At 46.2% G+C, this 10,993-nt stretch overlaps 1 protein-coding gene across 1 annotated transcript in view; it reads right to left on the reverse strand.

The window, feature by feature from the left end:
• Nucleotides 1-462: 462 nt before the first annotated feature.
• Nucleotides 463-10,993, reverse strand: part of LOC110532319 (thromboxane-A synthase) — a 108,775-nt gene continuing 98,244 nt past the window's right edge. The window contains 5 exon segments of the mRNA XM_036977694.2: nt 463-1,318; nt 3,708-3,870; nt 4,174-4,301; nt 4,303-4,312; nt 7,707-7,795. Coding sequence (XP_036833589.1) covers nt 1,202-1,318; nt 3,708-3,870; nt 4,174-4,301; nt 4,303-4,312; nt 7,707-7,795 — 507 coding nt within the window. The 3' untranslated portion in view covers nt 463-1,201.

Raw genomic sequence — 10,993 nt, forward strand, 5'->3', positions numbered from 1 at the left:
TCATTACTTTATCCTGTATACAGTCTTTGGACAAGGGAGACTGGCCAGGTAAACAAAACCAAAGCATGGACCGCAGTCTTACCTTGTCCATAGACTGCTTACAGGAAATCCAAAATGTTATTTTGTCATTTGGATGAACTATCCCTTTAACGGGGCAGTGCGGTCAACAATGTGATTTTCCAGTTCTTGTAATGATATTTCCACGCTATGGGGTCGAAATAACACGGAAATTGTGAAAATGGGGCTGTTTTTGGACCACAGCATGACGCCACAATCTTATCTGATTATTCCGACCAATACTTATGTTTCCTACTTTGAAGGGGTAAGCAAGGTAGACTCTAGAGTAGACGATCCTATCCGCCAATCAGGGCTGAGTATGTAAATAAATTTACAATAGTATCAAACCGCCCAAACGATCAGACAGCATTTCGATGGCAAAATGGTAGAAAACACACACAGTGATTTATTAGACATACAGTGATGATTTAATAGTTCACGGGCATGTTAACATCAATACTCCAATATGAAATTATACAGAGGTCAAAGTGTGTTGTTGTTCTATTGTAATCAGAACAGCCTTTTCCATAGTCTTCCTCTCCCCCCAACCAGAGAGGAAGAGGCGAAGCGAGAGGTTTCACTCTCGCCAAAATAAGCCCGTCTCTATGGTCTTCTTTTGGACTTATGCTTGTCGCCTGCCTTCCCGCTTTCGGGACAACGACTCCCATTGTTAGGGCGGAGACATGAGCAATGTGATTTCCCCCAGCCTGCTTCTTTCTCTCTCTCACTAGTCCTCCAGAATCACCTTGGCGATCGATGTGCCATTGGCAGGGGCCTCGTGGGCCTTGATGAGGTGTTGACCTCTGTCCAGCACACTGCCTGATTAAAAAGGTTAGCCGCCCCTGGCCCAACCTCACTTTTCATGTGCTAATGGTCATTTATCATAGTAATGCTGCTGCTCCTCGGTCCACTTCCCTCAGGGATAGGCACGTGCATTGAGATTTTCTAGTTAAAGAAGAGGTTAATGCTAGCCCGGTCCTAGTATCTAAAGGGACAGCACCAAACCGGTGAGAATGACCATAGAAGTTAGCAAAACAGCAAAAACAGATCTGGGACCAGGCTAGGTTAGCGCTACTTCACATAAGCAGTCATTGGATGGATGATGTATCAGTTTCATAAGAGCCGATAAAGGAGAACAGAGCTTCTATTCTTTTTGTGCAGGGGGAGTCACTGGTTCCCCCTCTGTCTCTCTTTTAGTGATTTTAACATAGATGCCATTCTTAGGACCGAGCGTGGTGTGAGACTTCAACTCCAGAGGAACCTGGAACATAAAGAGCAATATAGGGCAGAGGTTAGAGAGAGCAAGGTCACAGCATAGACCGAGCCGTCTCCATATGACTCAAACGGGGACTCAAACAAACAAACTGCATCAACGCTGCACTGCACTTGACTTTTAAAGTCCATTTCCCTGACATTCTCAAAGATGGCATCTGCGCTAAACGTCTCGGATGTCTGCTCAAGCGTAAATTACCTTTAAGCGTCAAGTGAAGTACGGTTTGTTGGAATCTTAGACTCTGTATTTCAATATTTTAACGAAATCAACTAAGTGACCTTTAAACACTTAGGTTGAGATAAGTGTCAAAAGAAGGGCCATCGCAGGTTGAACCCACCTTAGTGTCTGTGCTGGCCACGATGTTGAACTTCCTGAAGACGTGCACCAGGGCCATCGCAGGTCGAACCCACCTTAGTGTCTGTGCTGGCCACGATGTTGAACTTCCTGAAGACGTGCACCAGGGCCATCGCAGGTTGAACCCACCTTAGTGTCTGTGCTGGCCACGATGTTGAACTTCCTGAAGACGTGCACCAGGGACATCGCAGGTTGAACCCACCTTAGTGTCTGTGCTGGCCACGATGTTGAACTTCCTGAAGACGTGCACCAGGGCCATCGCAGGTTGAATCACCTTAGTGTCTGTGCTGGCCACGATGTTGAACTTCCTGAAGACGTGCACCAGGGCCATCGCAGGTTGAACCCACCTTAGTGTCTGTGCTGGCCACGATGTTGAACTTCCTGAAGACGTGCACCAGGGCCATCGCAGGTTGAATCACCTTAGTGTCTGTGCTGGCCACGATGTTGAACTTCCTGAAGACGTGCACCAGGGCCATCGCAGGTTGAACCCACCTTAGTGTCTGTGCTGGCCACGATGTTGAACTTCCTGAAGACGTGCACCAGGGCCATCGCAGGTCGAACCCACCTTAGTGTCTGTGCTGGCCACGATGTTGAACTTCCTGAAGACGTGCACCAGGGCCATCGCAGGTTGAACCCACCTTAGTGTCTGTGTTGGCCACGATGTTGAACTTCCTGAAGACGTGCACCAGGGCCATCGCAGGTTGAACCCACCTTAGTGTCTGTGCTGGCCACGATGTTGAACTTCCTGAAGACGTGCACCAGGGCCATCGCAGGTTGAACCCACCTTAGTGTCTGTGTTGGCCACGATGTTGAACTTCCTGAAGACGTGCACCAGGGCCATCGCAGGTTGAACCCACCTTAGTGTCTGTGCTGGCCACGATGTTGAACTTCCTGAAGACGTGCACCAGGGACATCGCAGGTTGAATCACCTTAGTGTCTGTGCTGGCCACGATGTTGAACTTCCTGAAGACGTGCACCAGGGCCATCGCAGGTTGAACCCACCTTAGTGTCTGTGCTGGCCACGATGTTGAACTTCCTGAAGACGTGCACCAGGGCCATCGCAGGTCGAACCCACCTTAGTGTCTGTGCTGGCCACGATGTTGAACTTCCTGAAGACGTGCACCAGGGACATCGCAGGTTGAACCCACCTTAGTGTCTGTGCTGGCCACGATGTTGAACTTCCTGAAGACGTGCACCAGGGCCATCGCAGGTTGAACCCACCTTAGTGTCTGTGCTGGCCACGATGTTGAACTTCCTGAAGACGTGCACCAGGGCCATCGCAGGTTGAATCACCTTAGTGTCTGTGCTGGCCACGATGTTGAACTTCCTGAAGACGTGCACCAGGGCCATCGCAGGTTGAACCCACCTTAGTGTCTGTGCTGGCCACGATGTTGAACTTCCTGAAGACGTGCACCAGGGCCATCGCAGGTCGAACCCACCTTAGTGTCTGTGCTGGCCACGATGTTGAACTTCCTGAAGACGTGCACCAGGGACATCGCAGGTTGAACCCACCTTAGTGTCTGTGCTGGCCACGATGTTGAACTTCCTGAAGACGTGCACCAGGGCCATCGCAGGTTGAACCCACCTTAGTGTCTGTGCTGGCCACGATGTTGAACTTCCTGAAGACGTGCACCAGGGCCATCGCAGGTCGAACCCACCTTAGTGTCTGTGCTGGCCACGATGTTGAACTTCCTGAAGACGTGCACCAGGGCCATCGCAGGTCGAACCCACCTTAGTGTCTGTGCTGGCCACGATGTTGAACTTCCTGAAGACGTGCACCACGGCCATCGCAGGTCGAACCCACCTTAGTGTCTGTGCTGGCCACGATGTTGAACTTCCTGAAGACGTGCACCAGGGACATCGCAGGTTGAACCCACCTTAGTGTCTGTGCTGGCCACGATGTTGAACTTCCTGAAGACGTGCACCAAGGACATGGCAGGTCGAACCCACCTTAGTGTCTGTGTTGGCCACGATGTTGAACTTCCTGAAGACGTGCACCAGGGCCATCGCAGGTTGAACCCACCTTAGTGTCTGTGCTGGCCACGATGTTGAACTTCCTGAAGACGTGCACCAGGGCCATCTTGATCTCCAGCTGGGCCAGCCTCATGCCCATACAGCTGCGGGGCCCCGCCCCAAACGGCAGGTACACAAAAGGGTGTCTGCTGGCCTTGGCCTCCGCTGTGAATCTGCATGGGAGAGAGTAGAGGCCTTTAGTGGTCAGTCTGGAGTACACTCTGATAGAGTGTACACTCTGATAGACACTTGAACGTGCATTCTGTATTGTATCATTGTATTATCACTTGTGTCAATGTAAAAGCACTCCCCGTTGTACAGAACACCCACAGTGGGACATAACGTGAGGCAATGACTGAGTGTAGCTGTGCTGTGTAACGATGTAACTGTGCTGGGACTTGTCTATGGTATCTTTATACTAGACCCAGAGTAATGGAACAAGAATACTGAGCTACAGTAGACTGACTGTCTCCTACCTGTCAGTGATGAACTTCTCTGGTTCGGCCCAGTTCTCTGGATCATAATGCAGATAGCCTGCAGGGATCTCCAGAGTGGCTCCCTTCGGTAGGAACTGTCCGTTGACCATGCAGTCCTCGTCTACGTCACCGGGCAAACCTGAAACAAAATGGCTGCTCAGTTTCAACAATGCGAATAAGAAATGGTGAACTGTGGAAACATGGGGGACACGGCCATGTACAGTACATAAGATAAGTTTATTGGTCGCATCAATAGTTTAGCAGGTGTTATAGTGGTGCAGGGAAAGGTTATGTTACTAGCTCCTAACAATGCAAATGTCAAACAGCTACAATTTTAAGAAAATAAATATACCAAAAAAAGAAAGAAATCAAGAACGGTGGGACGAATCCATTTGGTATCAAAATGCAATCCATGCACATTGTACACCAGGGGGATTTACACACGCTAAACTAAGAATGATATGTACAGCAGGGGGATTTACACACGCTAAACTAAGAATGATATGTACAGCAGGGGGATTTACACACGCTAAACTAAGAATGATATGTACAGCAGGGGAATTTACACACGCTAAACTAAGAATGATATGTACAGCAGGGGGATTTACACACGCTAAACTAAGAATGATATGTACACCAGGGGGATTTACACACGCTAAACTAAGAATGATATGTACACCAGGGGGATTTACACACGCTAAACTAAGAATGATATGTACAGCAGGGGGATTTACACACGCTAAACTAAGAATGATATGTACACCAGGGGGATTTACACAAGCTAAACTAAGAATGATATGTACAGCAGGGGGATTTACACACGCTAAACTAAGAATGATATGTACACCAGGGGGATTTACACAAGCTAAACTAAGAATGATATGTACAGCAGGGGGATTTACACACGCTAAACAAAGAATGATATGTACAGCAGGGGGATTTACACACGCTGAACTAAGAATTATATGTACACCAGGGGGATTTACACACGCTAAACTAAGAATGATATGTACAGCAGGGGGATTTACACACGCTAAACTAAGAATGATATGTACAGCAGGGGGATTTACACACGCTAAACTAAGAATGATATGTACAGCAGGGGGATTTACACACGCTAAACTAAGAATGATATGTACAGCAGGGGGATTTACACACGCTAAACTAAGAATGATATGTACAGCAGGGGGATTTACACACGCTAAACTAAGAATGATATGTACAGCAGGGGGATTTACACATGCTAAACTAAGAATGATATGTACAGCAGGGGGATTTACACACGCTAAACTAAGAATGATATGTACAGCAGGGGGATTTACACACGCTAAACTAAGAATGATATGTACACCAGGGGGATTTACACACGCTAAACTAAGAATGATATGTACAGCAGGGGGATTTACACACGCTAAACTAAGAATGATATGTACAGCAGGGGGATTTACACACGCTAAACTAAGAATGATATGTACAGCAGGGGGATTTACACACGCTAAACTAAGAATGATATGTACAGCAGGGGGATTTACACACGCTAAACTAAGAATGATATGTACAGCAGGGGGATTTACACACGCTAAACTAAGAATGATATGTACACCAGGGGGATTTACACACGCTAAACTAAGAATGATATGTACAGCAGGGGGATTTACACACGCTAAACTAAGAATGATATGTACAGCAGGGGGATTTACACACGCTAAACTAAGAATGATATGTACACCAGGGGGATTTACACACGCTAAACTAAGAATGATATGTACAGCAGGGGGATTTACACACGCTAAACTAAGAATGATATGTACACCAGGGGGATTTACACAAGCTAAACTAAGAATGATATGTACACCAGGGGGATTTACACACGCTAAACTAAGAATGATATGTACAGCAGGGGGATTTACACACGCTAAACTAAGAATGATATGTACAGCAGGGGGATTTACACATGCTAAACTAAGAATGATATGTACACCAGGGGGATTTACACACGCTAAACTAAGAATGATATGTACAGCAGGGGGATTTACACACGCTAAACTAAGAATGATATGTACAGCAGGGGGATTTACACACGCTAAACTAAGAATGATATGTACAGCAGGGGGATTTACACACGCTAAACTAAGAATGATATGTACAGCAGGGGGATTTACACACGCTAAACTAAGAATGATATGTACAGCAGGGGGATTTACACACGCTAAACTAAGAATGATATGTACAGCAGGGGGATTTACACACTCTAAACTAAGAATGATATGTACAGCAGGGGGATTTACACACGCTAAACTAAGAATGATATGTACAGCAGGGGGATTTACACACTCTAAACTAAGAATGATATGTACAGCAGGGGGATTTACACACGCTAAACTAAGAATGATATGTACAGCAGGGGGATTTACACACGCTAAACTAAGAATTATATGTACAGCAGGGGGATTTACACACGCTAAACTAAGAATGATATGTACACCAGGGGGATTTACACACGCTAAACTAAGAATGATATGTACAGCAGGGGGATTTACACACGCTAAACTAAGAATGATATGTACAGCAGGGGGATTTACACACGCTAAACTAAGAATGATATGTACACCAGGGGGATTTACACACGCTAAACTAAGAATGATATGTACAGCAGGGGGATTTACACACGCTAAACTAAGAATGATATGTACACCAGGGGGATTTACACAAGCTAAACTAAGAATGATATGTACAGCAGGGGGATTTATACACGCTAAACTAAGAATGATATGTACAGCAGGGGGATTTACACACGCTAAACAAAGAATGATATGTACAGCAGGGGGATTTACACACGCTAAACTAAGAATGATATGTATAGCAGGGGGATTTACACACGCTAAACTAAGAATGATATGTACAGCAGGGGGATTTACACACGCTAAACTAAGAATGATATGTACAGCAGGGGGATTTACACACGCTAAACTAAGAATGATATGTACAGCAGGGGGATTTACACACGCTAAACTAAGAATGATATGTACAGCAGGGGGATTTACACACGCTAAACTAAGAATGATATGTACACCAGGGGGATTTATACACGCTAAACTAAGAATGATATGTACACCAGGGGGATTTACACACGCTAAACTAAGAATGATATGTACACCAGGGGGATTTACACACGCTAAACTAAGAATGATATGTACAGCAGGGGGATTTACACACGCTAAACTAAGAATGATATGTACAGCAGGGGGATTTACACACGCTAAACTAAGAATGATATGTACAGCAGGGGGATTTACACACGCTAAACTAAGAATGATATGTACAGCAGCAGCTATATTACAGAGAGCTATGTCAAGAATCCAGTTTACAAATACAAATATGTGGTGTGTATAAACAGTGTAACTAAAACACAATGTCCAGTAGGATAAATATTAGAATAAGCTATGTCGGGATCGGGAATCATTCTAAACATACATAATGTCAATAGCATCACTACGTTTCATACTATCATACTGCACGGAGAGAAGACTTACCTGAAACCAGGAGGATAGAGACGCAGAGCCTCAGATATGTCCATGTCTAGGTATTTCAGATCCTGCACATTGGTATAATCTGGTGAATCCTACAAGATAAAAGCATTTATGTAAGTTACATTGTATTTACTTTGGTACCAAACAATCACTATAACATCCCTACTGAAAGCAAGCAAATCCAAGGAAGGAAAGGAGCTGAGTGCAATTTAAACTTGTGCCAGCAGAGAGCAGCAAAACATCACGTTATTCAGGTTACGGCTATGAGGTTATTTGGAGAGCATGGCTAAGAATAGAAGAGTTTGGCATTAGGCTGCATTAAACAAATCGCAAAGAAGAACTACATCAGAAACTAGAGCATGTTTGTATGAATGATGAGAGTGACTGAGTGGACATTAAACCTGTCTAGCACTATTAAACACGAACTATGTGTAGTGCAGCTGAACGACCCTCTGTCCCTAAAACAATGTGTGTGTGTGTGTGTGTGTGGGCCAGTGAAGAGCCTGTGAAGACGGCTCCATTGTCTAGCCTTGCTGTCACTTCTCATTGGGCGCCACACAGATCCCAAGGGGAATGACATGTCCCTAATGAGCACTAAGAGTTAACGCGGCTCTCTGCTCCACTGATAAAGCCCAGCAGTCGCCAGACCTGTTGTGTAAGATGGGCATCTTACCACGAGAGAGGGAGAGAAAAAGAGAGAGAGAGAGACAGATAGAGAAAAAGACCTCCAGAACAGAAAGACAGTGCGTTTTAGCGAGGTCTGCCTTGCAGTGCCCTTTCTGCCTGCAGTGCTGGGTGTAGCTCATGATTATTCAAGAGATTCTCCGGTCATTTGAATACTTTTTAGCCAGTAGTTCTGAAAGTAGCGCGCACAAACCAGAAGTGGTCCCTTAAAAAACTGCGTCACAATATGTGCTACACATCATTACTCTCTCTCGCTCTGCTGTGGGTGCATCTGGCTAGCTGTCACTCAAATGACGGGGAGCTGAAGCTCATTGGTTGAAATCAAATTGCTAGGGGGCTGGCCCACATGGAGGAAAATGTAGGGAAAATGGCACAGCACAACTTTGAGAAAAACAGATGCTTTCAAACTAGGGATTTCGTGGCTAATTGAAGTAAGACAGTAATTCTGCTCATAGATTATACATGTATGAACTACACATTGACACATTTGGCCCAAAGCGGGAGGTTTAACAAATACTTTACACTACATGACCAAAAGTATGTGAACACCTGCCGGTCAGACATTCCAAAATCATGGGCATTAAAATGGAGTTTGTCCTCCACTCTTCTGGGAAGGCTTTCCACTAGATGTTGAAACATTTCTGCGGGGACTGATGTTGGGTGATTAGGCCTGGCTCACAGTTGGCATTCCAATTCACCCTAAAGGTGTTCGATTTGGTTCAGGTCAGGGCTCTGTTCAGGCCAATCAAGTTCTTCCACACCGATCTCGACAAACCATTCCTATATGGACCTCGCTTTGTGCACGGGGGATTACCATGTTAAAACAGGAAAGGGCCTTCCTCAAAAGCACAGAATCACCTAGTAAGCTGTAGCGTTAAGATTTCCCTTCACTGGAACTACGGGGCCTAGCCTGAACCATGAAAAACAGCCCCAGACCAGTATTCCTCCTCCACCAAACTTTACAGTTTGCACTTTACACTGAGGCAGGTAACGTTCTTCTGGCAACCGCCAAACCCAGATTCGTCTGTCGGACTGCCAGATGGTGAAGCGTGATTCATCACTCTAGAGAACATATTTCCACTGCTCCAGAGCTTTACACCACTCCAGCCAACGTTTGGCATTGAGCATGGTGATCTTACGCTGTTGTGAGGCTGGTCGGCCATATAAACCCATTTCATGAAGCTCCCAACAAACAGTTAATGTGCTGACGGAGGCAGTTTGGAACTCGGTTGTAAGTGTTGCAACTGAGGACAGCAGCTTTTAACGAACTACGCGCTTCAGCACTAGGCGGTCCCGTTCTGTGAGCTTGTGTGGCCTACCACTTCGCAGCTGAGCCGTTGTTGCTCCTAGATGTTACCACTTCACAATAACAGCACTTATAGCTGACGGGTAGTTCTAGCAGGGCAGACTTTTGACGAACTGACTTGTTGGAAAGGTGACATCCTATGACGGTGCCACGTTCAAAGTCATTGAGCTCTTCAGTAAGGCCATTCTACTGATAATGTTTGTCTATGGAGATTGCATGGCTGTGTGCTCGATTTTATACACCTGTCAGCAACAGGTGTGGTTGAAATAGCCGAATCCACTAATTTGAAGAGGTGTCCACATACTTTTGTATATGTAGTTTAGTAGTCGCCAAAGTTCCAGAGTGTGTCTTTAATGCTTGGTGTACTGCAAGGCTAGGGGAGAGGGAGGGGGAGCGTTTGTGGTTTTCTAATTATGCAGATTCAATGACAATAACTTATCCGAATCCTGCGGGCCGGATTAACAAAGCTAACTCAACAAGTTGATCGGGAACACATTAGCCCCAGTGTGTTTGTTTTGTTTTTACTATCCTTGTGGGGACTATAAAGGTGCATCAAACATCCTGGTTCTGCACCACGGGGCCTAGACACAGAGCATAATGGTAGGAGATGTATCAGACATCCTGGTTCTGCACCACGGGGCCTAGACACAGAGCATAATGGTAGGAGATGTATCAGACATTCTGGTTCTGCACCACGGGGCCTAGACACAGAGCATAATGGTAGGAGATGTATCAGACATCCTGGTTCTGCACCACGGGGCCTAGACACAGAGCATAATGGTAGGAGATGTATCAGACATCCTGGTTCTGTACCACGGGGCCTGACACAGAGCATAATGGTAGGAGATGTATCAGACATCCTGGTTCTGCACCACGGGGCCTGACACAGAGCATAATGGTAGGAGATGTATCAGACATCCTGGTTCTGCACCACGGGGCCTGACACAGAGCATAATGGTAGGAGATGTATCAGACATCCTGGTTCTGCACCACGGGGCCTGACACAGAGCATAGTGGTAAGAGATGTATCAGACATCCTGGTTCTGCACCACGAGGCCTGACACAGAGCATAGTTGTAGGAGATGTATCAGACATCCTGGTTCTGCACCACGGGGCCTGACACAGAGCATAATGGTAGGAGATGCATCAGACATCCTGGTTCTGCACCATGGGGCCTGACACAGAACATAGTGGTAGGATATGTATCAGACATCCTGGTTCTGCACCACGGGGCCTGACACAGAGCATAGTGGTGGGAGGTGCGTCAGACATCCTGGTCCTGCACCACGGGGCCTGACAC

Source organism: Oncorhynchus mykiss, chromosome 1 (assembly GCF_057628025.1).
Source record: "Oncorhynchus mykiss isolate SJ-2025 chromosome 1, ASM5762802v1, whole genome shotgun sequence".
Lineage (NCBI taxonomy): Eukaryota > Metazoa > Chordata > Actinopteri > Salmoniformes > Salmonidae > Oncorhynchus > Oncorhynchus mykiss.